We start from the raw sequence: 15,546 nt of genomic DNA, 5'->3' as shown, positions 1-15,546 counted from the left end.
CCTCCAGCATGCAGCTCTCCGTCCTCAACCAACCTGCCCCATGTGCCCCTTTGCCACAGCTGCCCTGTCCTCCGCCTCAGCCACTTGCCACCTCCTTGTCCCCAGCAGTGCAGCCCCGGGGGTTCATTCGTTCTCCTCCATCTGCACTCATTCCCTGGTGTCATCCTCTGGAACTGTCCTTCAACACCTCCTAGATGCCACTGACACCCTAACTGATGTCATCAGCCCTGATCTCTGCAGTGCACCCCCCCCCAACTCCCTGGTGATGCCCTATGGACATCTGAGACCAACACGTGCAAAGCTGACATCTGGCCATTCGTCTTCTACCTGCTCTGGCCACAGCCTTCCTCATTCAGCCAATGGCATCTCCATCCTTCCCCTTGTGCGGGAAGGAAACCTTGGAGGTACTCGTGACGTCCCTGTAAATCCTGTTGGCTCTGCCTGCAAAATATGCCAGCATCCCACTATCGCCCTCCGGCTCTGCTGCCTCTGGCCCGGGGCCAGGCCCCCGGGGTCGCTCCTCTGGACCACCATGCAGGGCATTCCACACCAGTCTCCTGCATCTGCCCTCCGTCCTCCTGAAGCAGCCAGAGGGGTCCTGGGAAGGTTGAGGTCAAATTCCACCCCTTCTCTGCCACAATGGTCCCACCGCGCCGCCCTCACTTGCGGTTGAGGCCGAGTCCTCACCCTGACCTCTGACCTCACCTCCGACCTTCACCTCTCACTGCACTCTGGTCACCCTGGTCTCGCTGCTTCTCCATCACATCAAGGCCCTCCTGCTTCCTCCACGGGTGCCTCCCTCACCTCCTGCAGCTCTCGGCCCCAGGGTCACTTCCCAGGGTCACCTTCCCCAATCCCTACTCAGTGTTGCACACACACCCCTGCCCTGCTTTTTTTTAACCCACAGCGCTCATCACCATCTGATCAATTACAGCTCTTCCTTATTTTCCGTGTTTGTTGACAACCCCCCACCCCTGTATGTCAACTTCACAAGGACAGGGTTTTTCTGTCTCCTTCTTAGCTGTATCCCCAGTGCCACGACAGTGCCTGGCCCATGCATGAATGAACAAGCAAACGCATGCTGGCTACAGCACCCCGAGGGACAGGGGCCAGGCTGGCCGAGGAATCCAGGTGGGAGCCCCAGACAGGGACACGGCCTGGGGGATCGCTATTGATATGTCAGGGATAAGCACCGTGGAGGCCTCGGTGCCCGATGGATGGAGGCCTGACTGGGGGTTCTCTGGCTTGCCCAGGGGTTGAAGCAGGGCCTTCAGCCCCCGAAACTCCTGGAAGGCCCAGGCTCTGGGGTCAGCTCAGTTAAGCCCCTGCCTTCACCTAACATTAACTGAAGATCTGTCTTCAGCCTTCTGAGCCCTGTATGTCCTGATCCTTGATCTTTGGGCAAAGGGGGGGAAGAGGACCTGAGGTCCCAGAGCTGCTGCCCTTGAGTTCACATCCCCCCCCCCGGCTCCCCACACACACCCCCTCTGTCTAATGAGCAATAGACCCTACCACTTACAGTGCAGATTCTCAAAAGTGGGCTGGTCACTGGCCAGACAGTGGGCGCCTGGCCTCGGGACAAAGGTCCACATTGGAGCAATCAGCTGTACCCAGGGAAGGCGGGGGCCACATGAACACTGCCTTCTCAACAAGGGCAGAAACTGGGAGGAGAGGCCAGGGCTGGGGAGGCCTCCCAGATATGAGCCACGCATGTGGCATCTCCAGCCTCTGATACTAGCCCGTGGCTCCATCAAGTCTTGCTTCCTGATGAAGGAGATAGAGCAGGGCTTATCACTCCCATCCTACAGATGAGGAAACGGAGGCCCAGAGAGGATAAACGGATTTCCCGAAGCCACACAGCCAGTTGCTGGCAGAGCTAGGAGTCAGAGCCAGGATTGACCCACCCTCTGTTTTTGCTACCTCAGCCCCGTGACATTCGGCTTCACAAGGCCCTGCTGGGGAGTTGCACTAAGACACCCCCACTTTGTCCTGCCTTCTGAGCAGGCAGCCCGGTTCTTCCAATGCATTATTCATGCTCCCGAGAGCTGGCCAGCTCTGGTTACACTGACCACAGCCCTGGACACCTGCTCTGCCCGCTCCCCTCCTCCCTTGCCCAGGGCCTGGTGGGTCCAAGGTTCCCCTCCAGGGTAACTCGGTGGGCTTTGAACCTCCCACCCTGGCTCAGGAGAGGTGGCTCCCCTCTGGCCCAGGACGCCTGTGCTAAGTGGATTCCGGCAGGTGGCTTCCCTGTTCTGGGACTCAGAGTCTCCCTCTGTGAAGTAGTCTTGACCCAAGCATTCACTTCGGTGGGCTGAGGCGGCTGAGGCATAGGGAGGGCTTGAACCGCCAGCATGACTGTCCTCATGGTGATTCCAAGGCCAAGATGGTCGCCCCCAGCACAGGCCTGAGCCAGGCCTCCCCTGCTCCCCCGTAAACAACACCCACGCACTTTCCACCGCCGCTGGGGTGAAACCCAAGGCGGCCCTGGAGGAGATGAATTATGGATCCGCCCTCCCGGAATCTGGTCGCAGCGGAAGCAGCTTGGCTGTCCCTCCCCAGGCCACCCAGGCCAGTCCCGGCTGCTCCCAGCCCGAGGAGGCCGCGTGTCCTGCGGCGGGCAGGAGACGCAGCGTGTCCCTTTGTCTCCAAGTCCCAGAGCTCGTGACACGAGCCGCCGCCCGGTGGGGAACAGGCATCCACCATGGCGAAGGAGGAAGAGGATGAGAAGAAAGCTAAGAAAGGGAAAAAGGGGAAGAAGGCTCCGGAGCCGGAGAAGCCCAAACGGAGCCTGAAGGGGACGTCGCGGCTGTTCATGGGCTTCCGCGACCGCACGCCCAAGATCTCCAAGAAGGGCCAGTTCCGGAGCGCGTCGGCCTTCTTCTGGGGCCTGCACACCGGCCCGCAGAAGACCAAACGCAAGAAGAAGGCGCGCACCGTGCTCAAGTCGACGTCCAAGCTCATGACGCAAATGCGCATGGGCAAGAAGAAGCGGGCGATGAAGGGCAAGAAGCCGTCGTTCATGGTCATCCGCTTCCCGGGCCGGCGCGGCTACGGCCGTCTGCGGCCGCGCGCCCAGTCGCTCAGCAAGGCGTCCACGGCCATCAACTGGCTCACCAAGAAGTTCCTCCTCAAGAAGGCCGAGGAGTCCGGCAGCGAGCAGGCCACGCTGGACGCCTGGCTCAACCGCTCGGGCTCCCGCGTGGGCTCCCGCAAGCTGCCCTTCCCGTCGGGCGCCGAGATCCTGCGGCACGGAGGCCGCCTGCGGAGGTTCCCCCGCAGCCGCAGCATCTACGCGTCGGGCGAGCCGGTGGGCTTCCTGCCCTTCGAGGACGAGGCCCCGTTCCGGCCCTCGGGCTCCCGCAAGTCGCTGTACGGCCTCGAGGGCTTCCAGGACCTGGGCGAGTATTACGACTACCACCGCGAGGGCGACGACTACTACGACCGGCAGTCGCTCTACCAGTACGAGGAGGAGGAGCCCTACCTGGGCTACCGCCCCTACGACCCCTACGACCCGGCCAGGCCGCCCTACGGAGACCACCCCTACGGGTACCCGCCCGAGGACCCCTACGACTACTACCACCCGGACTATTACGGCGGCCCCTACTACCCCACGTACCCCTACGGCTACGGCTACGACGATTACGAGCCCCCGTACGCGCCCCCGGCCGGGTACGCGTCCCCCTACAGTTACTATGATGGGTACCAAGGCGAGCCGTACCCGCACGGCTACTACCTGGACCCCTACGCACCTTATGAGGCGCCATACCCGCCCTACAACCTCCCGTACGACCTCCCGTACGATGTACCCTATTTTGATCCCTACGGGGTGCCCTATGGCGCCCCCTACGCCGAAGGCGTCTATGGTGGCGGGGACCAGGCCATCTACCCTCCCGAAGCGTCCTATCTTTACCCGGAGGAGCCGGCCTTCGCGTACCCGTGGGTGCCGCCGCCCATCCTGTCGCCCCACAACCCGTACGCCCACCCCATGGATGACATCGCGGAGCTGGAGGAGCCGGAGGAGGCGGGCGGCGAGCGGCAGGGCACGTCCTTCCGCCTGCCCAGCGCGGCCTTCTTCGAGCAGCAAGGCATGGACAAGCCCGCCAGGTCCAAGCTGTCCCTCATCCGCAGGTTCCGCCTCTTCCCGCGGCCCCAGGTGAAGCTGTTCGGGAAGGAGAAGCTGGACGTGTCCCTGCCCCCGTCCCTGGACATCCCTCTGCCCTTGGGGGACGCGGACGAAGACGAGGAAGAGGAGGAGATGGCCCCGGTGCCCCCGGTGCCCTACGCGCAGCCCTTCTGGGGCTTCCTGACGCCGCGCCAGCGCAACCTCCAGCGCGCCCTGTCCGCCTTCGGTGCGCACCGGGGCCCGGGCTTCGGCGCCGACTTTGGCCGCCCCGCGCCTCGCCCGGCCACCTCGCTGGCGAGGTTCCTCAAAAAGACGCTGTCGGAAAAGAAGCCCATCCCGCGGCTCAGGAGCAGCCAGAAGGCGCGGCTGGGAGGCCCGGCGGTCCGGGAGGCGGCCTACAAGCGCTTCGGCTACAAGCTGGCCGGCATGGACTCCGAGCGGCCCGGCACGCCCATCGTGCTGAGGAGGGCCGAGGCGCGCGCGCGCAACAACAACAACTCCCGCCGGCCGCCCGCGCCCCCGCCCGCGCCCCCGCCCGCGCCCCGGCCGCCCGCCCACTGGAGCGCGCTCCTCGCCCCGCCCGCAGCCCCGCGGCCCCCCAGCCCCAGCCCCGCGACCCCGCCCGCCCCGCCCTTCGCCCCGGGCCTCGCGGGCCTACAGCGGCCCGCGTCGCCCTACGGCTCCCTCCGCCGGCACCCGCCGCCCTGGGCGGCCCCGGCTCACGTGCCGCTCACGCCCCCCGCCCCCTGGTGGGCCTTCGTGGAGCCCCCTGCCGCCAGCCCGGAGGTGCCTCCCGACCTGCTGGCCTTCCCGGGCCCGCGGCCCTCCTTCAGAGGCTCCCGCCGGCGAGCCGCGGCCTTCGGCCTTCCCTGGACCCCACTGCCCTCCCCCCAGCCCTCGCCGAGGAGGCTGCCCGGCCTGGGCTACCGCTCGCCCGTGGGGGCCCCATCCCCTCAGCCATCCCTCCGTGCGCGGCCTTTCCAGCCTCCCTTCTCGCCCCCGCCCCGCCGGCCCCGCTCGCTGCGGGAGCCCCCGTCCTCGCGCCAACTGTCTGCGCGCCTGGGTCCACCCCGCTCGCCTGTGCTGGGCTCCCCGAGGCCGCCCTCGCCGCCCCCCGCTGTTGGGCCACGGCGCCCGGTGCCGCTCCCTCAACCTGCCCTCGCGCCTGCCGCACACGTGGCGCCGCCTCAGTGAGCCGCCCACCAGGGCCGTGAAGCCCCGGGTGCGCCAGCCCTATCCCGGGCCTCCCAGTGCTGGGTCCTGGCCAGTGGCTGCGGCTGCCCCCGAGCGCCGGGAGAGCCAGCGGGAGGCAGAGGACTCAGAGACACCCTGGACGGTGCCCCCCGCTGGCGCCCAGGTGGGACGTGGACATGCCTCCCACCCAGCGCCCACCCTCGCCCTGGCCGGGAGGTGCAGGCAGCCGTCCTGGCTTTTCCAGGCCACCCCCTGTGCCCGAAAACCCCTTCCTCCAGCACGTGGGCCCTGTGTGGTCTCCTGCCTCCCGGCCTGAGGACCCCGCCTCGGACTTGACTAATGTCTTCTTGGTTAGACACCACGACCCAGGGCCTGGACAGTTGGTAAAATCAGCCAGCCCGATCCCAGAGAAGCCAGAAGAAGAGGACGCTCTGGGGGAGCTTCAGGAACCAGCAGAGCCTGAGCCCTCTACCCCGATGCCCCCCATGGATTCCCTGCGAGAGCGGAGGGTGCTAAGTCTCAGCCTCTCCTACCCACTGCCCACACGTGATAAGATGAGAGCCACGTGGCCACCATGGCGCCGCTGGGGGACCCTGCCCAGCTCCCCAGCCCCCTTGGCACCCACTGGGGCGCCAGGGCCCCTGCCCAAGGTGGGTGAGCGGCGCCCGGCAGGCCCTGGGCGTTTTGCAGTGGTCATGCCACAGGTGCAAAAACTCAGTGCTTTCCAGCGAGTTCGTCCTGCTGCCCTGCAGCCCCCTGTCCAGGTGACCCAGGACCCAGAGCCCAGCCCCAAGCCAAGAGCCTGGAGTTTGCTCTGGTCCTGTTTCTGGCTGCCGGTGGAGGCCCATGGACCCTGGCCACCAGTGCTCACCAGCCCCCAGTCCTGCCGCCTGGGCCCTGGAGCTAATTGCCTGCCCCATAGGGGCCCCTGGGAAGAAGTTGGCCCCAAAAGCTGGTGGAACAAGGTATGAGGGCATAGGTCAGAGGGAGGGCGTGGGGGTTCTGTCCTGGGAAACAGAGCAGGAGACTGCCTCACAATCCTGGTGAGCTGCTGCCTGCTTGGGCCTCCGTCTTCGCATCTGTAACCCGAGGAGAACAGCCTTTGGGCTCCCAGAGCCTCTAGAAGATTGAACAAGAGAATGCCCAGCGCAGGCAGGCACAGTACAGAGACTCCAGAAACTCCTGCCGGTCACTTTAGGAAAGGGATCTCGTCCCGGGCTGCACTCTGGGCAACCCTGTCCTGGGGCAGTCTGAGTGGCACGTCTGTCCCCAGCAGCCCCTCAGAGATTTCGTCTGAGTACAAAACTTCAGGACATGCCTGTCCACCCTGTCCCAGCCTCACATCCACGTCCATACTGTCTCATTTGCCACCTGCTGACCCTCCCCCTGGGCTGGAGTCTTCCTCTTTTGACGTCCTGCTTAAGGGCAGTTCCCTGGGCTGCAGGATTCTGAACTGTCCAAAGGTGAGGGGCTCAGGAAACAACTTCCAGCGTTCTCGTTGTATGGGGAGGAAACTGAGGCCCAGAAGGTCACACAGTGGATCAGAGGCCGGCCCAGGAGTCTGGGCCCCCTATGGGGTGCAGGGCAGGTGGCTTGGCTGAAGGGTGCCAAGCTCGTGCCTGGCTACCACGCTCATGGCGGAACGCGAGCCCGATGCTGGGTGGCCCTCAGTGGAGGGGGGTGGTCACCGGAGACTCCCCGGGGACGCCTGGGGTGGGCGGGGCACGCAGGGGCGGCGGGCGTTTCTCAGCCTCTGCAGACGGTGCCCTGGGGAGCGGGCAGCTAGCCGGCCTGGCAATGGCGACCGGGGCGGCCTGGCTGCTGGGGGGGCCCTGGCCCCGGCGCCGGGTGCCCCGTGCCGTGTGGGCCGCAGCATTGTGGGAGCGGGGCGCGGGGCGCCCAGGGGTGAGGGGCAAGGATGCTTGGGCCCTCCTCACCCTGGAATACGTGAGTGGCTGAATTATTCAGGGTTTGTGGCCACTGGCGCACATGGCCAGACGGGTGGGCGGGAGGCCAGGGCCGCCGGGGTGATACTCGCTTTGCCCTACTTAGCAGCCTGGTGACAGGCACGCAGCATGCAGGGCTCCCTCCTGGTGTCCCCTTTCCTTGCCTGCTCAGAGAAGGGTGCGGGTTCGATCTGAGAGGCTGGAAAGGCGGAACGCACCCACGCTCTCGTAGTCATGCGGGTCACAGGCAAGCCTTTGTGCCTGTAGGTCGTGGCTACACAAGGGAAGCGTGGATGTGTACTGTGTGTGCGCCAGGGTCTGAGCAAACGTGGCATCCTTGGTGTCATGAGTATGCACGTAGGTGGGCACGGTGGGGATCCCGCAGCCCACAGGTGGCATCGGGACTTCTGTCTGGAGACCCCTGGCTGTGGTTGAGACAGCCCCAGCCCTCCATGCACTTGAGAATGTGTCAGACGGACATTGAGAGCGTGTGCCCACACATATGTGTGCCCCTAGCCAGGCAGCCCAGGCCTGCCCGCGTGTCCACAGACATTTGGCAAGACCTCGGGTGTATGTGAGTATTGCCTGGGCTGCAAATGGCCTTGCAGACGGGTCCGAGTGTAGGGGTGTACAGGTTAGCCCTGGGCCGGGTGCAGGGCAATGGTGCTGAGTGGGACAGTCTCGGTGTCCGCCCTCCTCGTGGCCCCCTCCACCGGGACATGGATGTTCATGAGTTTGTCACATAAGCCAAGATGTGGGCTCCACCCGGGAAAGGGTGTCACACTGGGAGAGCATGAGGTTGGGAGGACTTCCGGGCAGAGAACAGTGTGCGTGTGAGCGCGCGCACCCTCGCCCCCAGGTCAAGGACACTTGGGAGCACATGGGAGCCACAGGGAACCTGGACAGAGGGCAGCCATGTGTCCCCATGAATAAGGCTTGCTTGCAGCCTCCACGGGCCACAGTATTCCACAGCAAGGAGGCCCCAGGGCCCGGCCTGGCCTCGGCCTTGGGGTTCTCTCCTCCGCAGCAGGAGCGGGTCCCGGGCATGTGCAGGCCAGGCGGCAGGCCTGGGCGCCCTCCAGCCAGGCTGACCACAGACTCTCTCTGACAGATGCACTCCATCCGCAACCTGCCCACCACACGGTTCCGCGAGCAGTCCCGGGAGGATGGTGTGGAGGACATGACGCAGCTGGAGTGAGTGGAGTGGGGTGGGGGGGGGGGTCTGCAAGGAGTCACCACGGGGTTGCCCACTCCTGGCCGGGGTACCTCTCCCCTCCTGGAATGTTTCCAGAGCCTCCGTGTGTTCATCTGCGAATGGCGGGGGGGGGGGGGGCATGCAGTGTCACAAAGCCAGTGTGTGTGTGTGTGTGTGTGTGTGTGTGTGTGTGTGTGTGTGTGTGTCTGAGCTGTGAGTCACACAGGCCTGAGTTCAAATCCCAGCCTTGCCACTTCCTGGCTGGGAGACCTTGGGCAAATCACTTTGTCTGTCTGTGCCTCAGTTTCTCATCTGCAAGGTGGGGGTTGGTGGCAGTTGCTGTGCGGGTGCCGGCTATTTGGAGGTGCCTGACACGTGAGGGCTCTGGTGGTCAGTATCATTATCCAGTCACGGTGACTCAGCCCTCACGTCTGCTTCCCGAGAGCATCCCCCCACGCAGGGAGGTAGAGACAGTGATTCGTACAGACGTGGAGAAACCAAGGCAAAGAGAAGTTAAGGACCTTGCCCGAGGCCTCACAGTTCGTTGGTGTCAGAGACGGGTCTCGAGCTCAGGCCTTTCTGACCAAGGCCCTGCACTGAGGGGAAAGGTGGGCCCTGATGTCCTCTCTTCGTGCCCTCCCAGAGACCTCCAGGAGACCGCCGTGCTGTCCAACCTCAAAACCAGATTTGAACGGAGCCTCATCTATGTAAGTCCCTGGGCGGGCTCTTCCCTGGGCTCAGGTCAGAAAGGTAGCTGTGTCCTGGGGCCACAGTGGGAAGCACAGATTTCTCCTGCCGAGCCCCCGCTTTGTGGCCTCTGCTTTGAATTCTGGGGTTTCTACCATTTGGCTATAACATGCTAGAATCTGGGGTTCTAAAATCCAGAGTTCTAACACATAGAATCTTCGCATGGTGAATGCCACCCACAAGGGCTCTGGTCACCTCAGAATGCCCTGGGCTCCCGACTCCCTCCCTGCTCCAGGCAGTGGAGGTTTGACCTCACTTTGAGGCGGAAGCTTCCGGAGCCTGGCCCTGACTGTGCAAAAACGAAGTACATGACGGTTGACACAGCCATCTTTGCCGATCCGTGGCTGCGGGGTTTTGCTCACTTTAGCCTTCTCCGAGCCTCAGCCCGGTGCAGTGCCTGAAATTCCTCAACCAGAGTAGATGACCCATCGAGCTGTGAGAGGGCCCCGGGTGCTAGGCAGCCAGATCCCTGGCCCCATGGACACAGGCTCCCGGAAGCTGGGGAGGAGGGCTGCGAGGAGGCCTAAGCACTGAGGCCGCTGTCTGCCCGGCAGACCTATATCGGAAGCATCCTGGTGTCGGTGAACCCCTACCAGATGTTTGAAATCTACGGGCCTGAGCACGTGCAGCAGTACAGCGGGCGGGCCCTGGGAGAAAATCCCCCGTGAGTGTCTCTGGGGATGGGGAGGGGGCTGTCCCGGGGTCTCCTGGGTCCCTCTGTCTGAGCTCAGCGCTCCCCCCGCCCCCCGCCCCTGAGCCAAGGGTAGGCCCACCTGGTGGTGAGCGGTGGGTGGACAGAGATGCTCTCCTACCTGACCCTTAAGGGGTTTGGGAGGCAGGGTCCTGTCCCAGTGATACCTGTGGCCTGTCTCTCCAGGCACCTCTTTGCAATTGCAAATCTTGCTTTCGCCAAAATGCTTGATGCCAAACAGAACCAGTGCATAATCATCAGGTGGGTCAGGCTGGGGACTTTAGTGGGGGGGGGGGGATGTACGGAGGAATCGCAGAGGACGGGTGCATCAGGCCAGACCTGCTGTGGGAGCTGGGAAAAAATCACTTGGCAACTCTGGACTGGCCCGCCCACGTCCTCTTGTATCATAGGGGGTTGAAGAAGGGTAAGGGGAGGGGGAGCCCAGAAGAGGCAGTGACCTGGTTGGTGCTCACTCCGGTTCTTTGCCCGGTCAGCGGAGAGAGTGGCTCTGGAAAAACTGAGTCCACCAAGTTGATCCTGCGCTACCTGGCCGCCATGAACCAGAAACGAGGCATCACGCAGCAGGTGAGTCTGTCTGTTGCGTGGTCTGACTCCCCAGGACCCCCAAGCCTAGTGCTCCCCCAGAGACAGGCTCCTTGACCCCACTTGGAGGATGGGGAGGCTGAAGCCAGCGTTGCGCTGGGAGGGCTCCTAGGACTCTGGCTCCTTCTGCCACCACCCTCCCCACCCAGGGCATGGCTACAGGGGACTTCCGTCCTGCCTATGCTCCAGAGCGGCTCCAGTTCCCGCCCTGCTGGGCCTGGCCAGAGCAGAAGCCCCATTTCTCCTGCCTGGCCTCATCTATCTGATAGTGTAAGAGGAAGGACGGGCCTAGGCTTGGGGATGGGCTGCAGGAGATGCCGGGGCACTGAGGACACGGGACTGGAGCATTGTGAAGAGTGCTAGGTTCTCCAAACCTGAGAGTGTTAGACCCTCAGTAAAGCTTTCCCGGGGACATACTGTGTGCCAGGCCCAGGCCAGGTGATGGGGAGGCAGGCAGCAGCAACGCAGACAAATGTTTCCACCCTCATGGGAATTTTGTTACAGTGGAGGAAACAGAAGGAAAGAAATACACAAGTGAATTATGTCTATGTGAAAGGGTGGGAAGTTGAGGACCAAAAAAAAAAAAAAAAGGCAGGGAGGAGGGTGGATGGGGGTTGTAATTCGAAGCATGGTGGTCAGTGAAGGCTCTACTGAGAGGGTGAGGGAGTGGGCCCTGAAGACATCTGGGGGAAGAGCAAACAGGCAGAGGAAAGAGCAAGTGCAAAGGCCCTGGGGTGCAAGGAGGTCTGGTGTGCCCGGGGGATGGCAAAGTGGCATCGTGGAGTCCAGGTGAGGGAGGACAGTGGCTTCGGCCAGGGAGATAGTGACGGAGATGGTGAGCACAGCTAGACCAGGTGCAGATTAAAGGGCAGCCAATGACTTGCTGAGGGACCAGACTGCGGTGTGAGAGAGGGGGTCGGTCCAAGAGCAGCCACAGGCATTTGGCCTGAGCCATAGGCCGCGGGGAGCTGCCATTGGCTGCGTGGGCAGGGCTGTGGAGAAAAGACAGGTAGGAGTCTTTTCTTCTGGGGAGTCTGCTGGGCATCCCTACAGAGATGGTGGGAAGGTGGTGGCTACACCACGAGCCTGGAGCTCACGGAAGGTGAGGCTGGAGGCGAAGGCCCAGCAGCTCAGACTCCAGAGCCTCCCTTTGCTCCAGGCGGGGCTTTCGAAACCTCTAAGTGTAGACTTCTGGAAGGACTGGCTAGGTGGGCAGGGAACTGGGTGCTGAGTACTTCCTATGTCTGATGCTTTAGATATGGGGTCACACTAGAGCCCTATAGCAGCCCTGGGAGGCGGGTATGTTTGTGTCCATTTATGGACTGGGAAACGGGTCTGGGAAGGGAGAGCACTTACCCAGTGCCCCGAAGTGTGGGGGTGGAGGAGCTGGGATCTGAAGCTTAAGGCAGAGAGCAGTCTTGGCGGGGTCAGGGAGGATGGTCAGAGTGGTGGGACGTGGCTGGCTGTGGGAGTTTCTGTGCCAGGCCTTCTGTAGATGTGAGGATGGGCCTGCCAGCTGCGATGTGTGGGCTCATTTCCTACCTGCTGCTCTGCTCTGCTCACGTAATCTGACAGTCCTTACTTAGGGTCGGTTTTAGGTATGGCTGGATCCAGGGTCTTAAACAGCGTTCCTTGTTTTGGCTTCATCCTCCCCATCTACGGGGCATCGTTCTCAACCTCTCTTTCATTGATCAGCAAGACAGTGCCACAGTGTACCACCCAAACTTCCCAACATGCCGGGAAAGTCTCAGGGTTCCCTCTTGTTGGACTAGTTTGGGCCATGCGTCCTCACTAAGCCCAGCTGTGCCTCGACTGTCCGAGGCCTGGGTCACAGGCTCTGCCTCTGGGCTGGGATGTGACAGGCGTTCCCTGGGAATGGAAGGTGGCCGGATGCCACCCAGCCCAAACCACAGGCTATCACCCCAGCTGTGGGTTGAGCTAGAGGGCCCCACAGGACACGTTTACCCATCCAGCCCTGCAGTCCTCTCCCCAGCCCCTGGCTGGGCACTAGGGACAGAGGAGCGGCTGACTCACACTCAGACACCCTCAAGGGGATTCCAGACTAGGGGATAGCATAGCCCAAAGTCCAGGCAGACCCCAACTCACTGAACACCCCCAGGCCAGCTCCCACTCTCGTCGGGGCCGCAGTCCACTCCTTTGTACAATGGACGTGCTATTTCCTGGACTAAACGGGACCATGAGTGTGAACAGACAGAGGGAACTGGCACCTTCCCCAAAGTAACATTTCTGCAGAGAGCAGGTCTTCCCCGCTTCTTTTCTGAGAATTTATCCCGAGGAAATGACTCAGCCTGAAAATGCTGTGTACACAGATACGTGCATGCCTGGCACGGTGTTGTGATCTCACTCGTAGGACCTGGAGTCTCCGGGGAACACTACCTCGCCTTTCTAAGTCTGTTCGCTGATCTGTGAAATGGGTGCATTGGTACCTACCTGGCAGGATGGCTAACAGCCATATAATTAGGGCAAAGGGTCTGACACGTGGTAGGGGCCTAATACATGGGAGCTGGGACTGGCTCTGCCTTGGGCAGCTCTGCGGTCCTAAAACTCTGCTCCTTGTGTCATCCGTTTAGCAGATATTTTTTTGAGGGCCTCCTGTGCTCCCAGTCCGGTGTAAGTGCTGGGGACCCAGAGATTGCACACAGACAAAGGTTCTGGCCTCTGGGGGCTGACAGTCTGGGATGGGGGGAGACAGGATACAAGGAAGTGAGGGGATTTGCCAGCGGTGCTGAGGGCTGCAGAGGGAGAGAACTCTGGTCCAGAGGCCGGCATGGGCCGGCAGGTGGGTCAGGAGGGCTGTGCAGGGCAGGAGAGGGAGGAAGGGGAGATGGGGCCAACCAGGAGCTTGGCTGTGCAAGGGCTAAACTTTGAGCCTGAGTGACGTGGAAGCCACGTGAGGGGAAGCATGACCTAACACAGGTTTTCAAAGGACCCCTGGAGGGCACAAGGCCAGGATCAGGAAGGAAGCTCCTCTGGGAGCCCAGGTGATTGGCAAAAGGTGGCGGCCTTGGGGATGGGGTAAAGAGGACATCCCCAGAGCCTTTTGGCAGGTAGACCCGGCAGACTCCCACACCCTGAGGCCACACTGCAGTCCCCAGGCCGGACAGCTGGGGTCTCGAAGGTTCATGGGTTTGCTCTCACCTGGCAACCCCTCTGCCCACGCCAGGGGCCCAAAGGGGTCAGTGGTCCCTCCATGGTCTAAGGCCCCTGGCGTCCTGGAGGGAGAGGGGTTCAGTCCTACAGGTGACCTGCTTCTTTCTGTTCTTGTCCTTCTCTCCTCTTCCTCCGTTCTGGGTGCTCCTGAAGATGAAGGTACTTGGAGTGCATGTGTGTGTGTGATGGCAGGATGGGCAGGAAGGGGCATCCAGAGACCTGCCCTGGCTGGGGGCTGCTGTGGGAGGGGCTGGGGGCTTGGAGACGGTAGCTGTGGCTTCAGTGTGGGAGGTTGGCAGCATGAGGGGCATTGGGGGACACTGGGGAGACCCAAGGATTCTACAGGGAGCCCACCTGCAGTTGCCCCTCACACAGGGGTTCCTTGGGGAGGTCCGTGTCTGGGAAGACCTAGGGGTGGCCCTAGCTATGCTCCCTACTCCAGGCCCCGAGAACAATTCCCACATCTTCTGGGGTCCAGATCCTAGAGGCAACACCCCTCTTGGAGTCCTTCGGTAACGCCAAAACCGTCAGGAACGACAATTCCAGCCGCTTCGGGAAGTTCGTGGAGGTCTTTCTGGAAGGGTGAGTGGGACAGTGGCGGGAGGGGTCCCCCAAGGCCTTGTGGCACACCCCATGTCCTGGTGCAGCCCCTCAGAGCCCACGCCAGCCACCCCGCCCACCCAGCTATCCCGGACAAGCTGACTGTCTCCCCCCTCTCCAGGGGCGTGATTTCCGGTGCCATAACCTCCCAGTACCTGCTCGAGAAATCCAGGATTGTGTTTCAGGTGGGACAGGGCCCCCTGGGCCCTCGTGTGCTGGGATGCACTGGGGGTAGACGGATACTCAGAGCCTGGCAGCTGGTGGGGGGCTGGGGCAATGCTGAATTAATGAACAAGGACGTGTGTTTGTGTGAGCATGTGATCTCCTCCCCACTCTCAGCCCTTTCGGCCACAGTGAACATTCTTGTCCCTGAAGCATACCAGCCATGATTCTGCCTCAGGACCTTTGTATCCACGATTTCTTCTCTCTGAGCATTCTTCCCCGCACACATCTGCGCGACCAAACCCCTCATCTCCTCCAAGTCTTCCCTGAAATGGCACCTGCTCAGAGAAGCTACCCCATCTACGACGAAGGCCCTCTCCACCCCACCAGAGCTCCCCACCCCCGTCCCTGCTTTATTTCTCTCCAGAGCACTCTGTTCTGTCTGACACGTCTTATTTTCACCGGCGGCTTGCTGGGTGTTTCTCTCTGCAGCTAGCAAGTGGGCTCCGGGAGGTCGAGGGCTTCTGTGTCCCTTGTTCCCCACCGCCCTGGCTGAGTGAACCTTCAGGAGGCCCTGTGTGGGCACATCTAGGCCGTGGACACAGCGCACATGGCTGGGTGTGCCCAGTGTGCACAAGAGAAGAAAGGCTACCTTTCTCTTGTTCCTCCAAACAAAAGTAAATCCTGACCAGAGCCCCCCCGCCCCCCCCCCCCCCGCCACCGTTCCAGGGTCAGGCTGGGGGCTCGCTCCTCACAGGTGCCTGGTCTCACCTGTATCTGTATGGGCGGGCACACCTGGCCTTGAATGTGTGCCTGGGGGTCACCTAGGTGGGTGGCTCCCTTCTCTGCACACACCCCCTTACCCTACAGGCCAAAAACGAAAGGAACTACCATATCTTCTACGAGCTGCTGGCCGGGCTGCCCGCCCAGCTGCGGCAGGCCTTCAGTCTGCAGGAGGCTGAGACCTACTACTACCTAAACCAGGTGAGTGCTGGCAGGCATCCAGGGCCCCCCTGCCTGGTACCCCTGTCTCATCAGGACAAGGGTGACAGGCTTCTTTAGGGTCCCAAGTGGGGCTAGAAGAGGCCTACCTGACCTCATTTCTCTATAGCAC

General features: G+C 62.3%; 1 protein-coding gene across 1 annotated transcript; it reads left to right on the top strand.

Annotated features, from left to right (window-relative positions):
- Positions 1–2,701: 2,701 nt before the first annotated feature.
- On the top strand, positions 2,702–15,494 carry LOC148109035 (unconventional myosin-XV-like). The gene is made up of 12 exons (XM_087867748.1): positions 2,702–5,090; positions 5,221–5,480; positions 5,596–6,282; positions 8,375–8,457; positions 9,102–9,165; positions 9,760–9,869; positions 10,083–10,157; positions 10,391–10,481; positions 14,149–14,252; positions 14,392–14,455; positions 15,303–15,416; positions 15,471–15,494. Exons 1-12 carry the CDS (start codon positions 2,702–2,704, stop codon positions 15,492–15,494), a joined length of 4,065 nt encoding a protein of 1,354 aa, XP_087723874.1.
- Positions 15,495–15,546: the final 52 nt, after the last annotated feature.

Source organism: Ursus americanus, chromosome 14 (assembly GCF_024610735.1).
Source record: "Ursus americanus isolate L20-20 chromosome 14, mUrsAme1.1.p, whole genome shotgun sequence".
NCBI lineage: Eukaryota > Metazoa > Chordata > Mammalia > Carnivora > Ursidae > Ursus > Ursus americanus.
Note: the sequence above shows the minus strand (reverse complement) of the source record. Positions and strands in the feature narration are given on the sequence as shown.

Bases quoted from the DNA above. Each gene is read 5' to 3' on its own strand.
- LOC148109035 (XM_087867748.1), top strand. From the start codon at position 2,702: ATGGCGAAGGAGGAAGAGGATGAGAAGAAAGCTAAGAAAGGGAAAAAG. The intron at 8,458-9,101 runs GTGAGTGGAGTG...GTGCCCTCCCAG, and splicing joins GAGGACATGACGCAGCTGGA to AGACCTCCAGGAGACCGCCG. The intron at 10,158-10,390 runs GTGGGTCAGGCT...TTGCCCGGTCAG, and splicing joins AACCAGTGCATAATCATCAG to CGGAGAGAGTGGCTCTGGAA.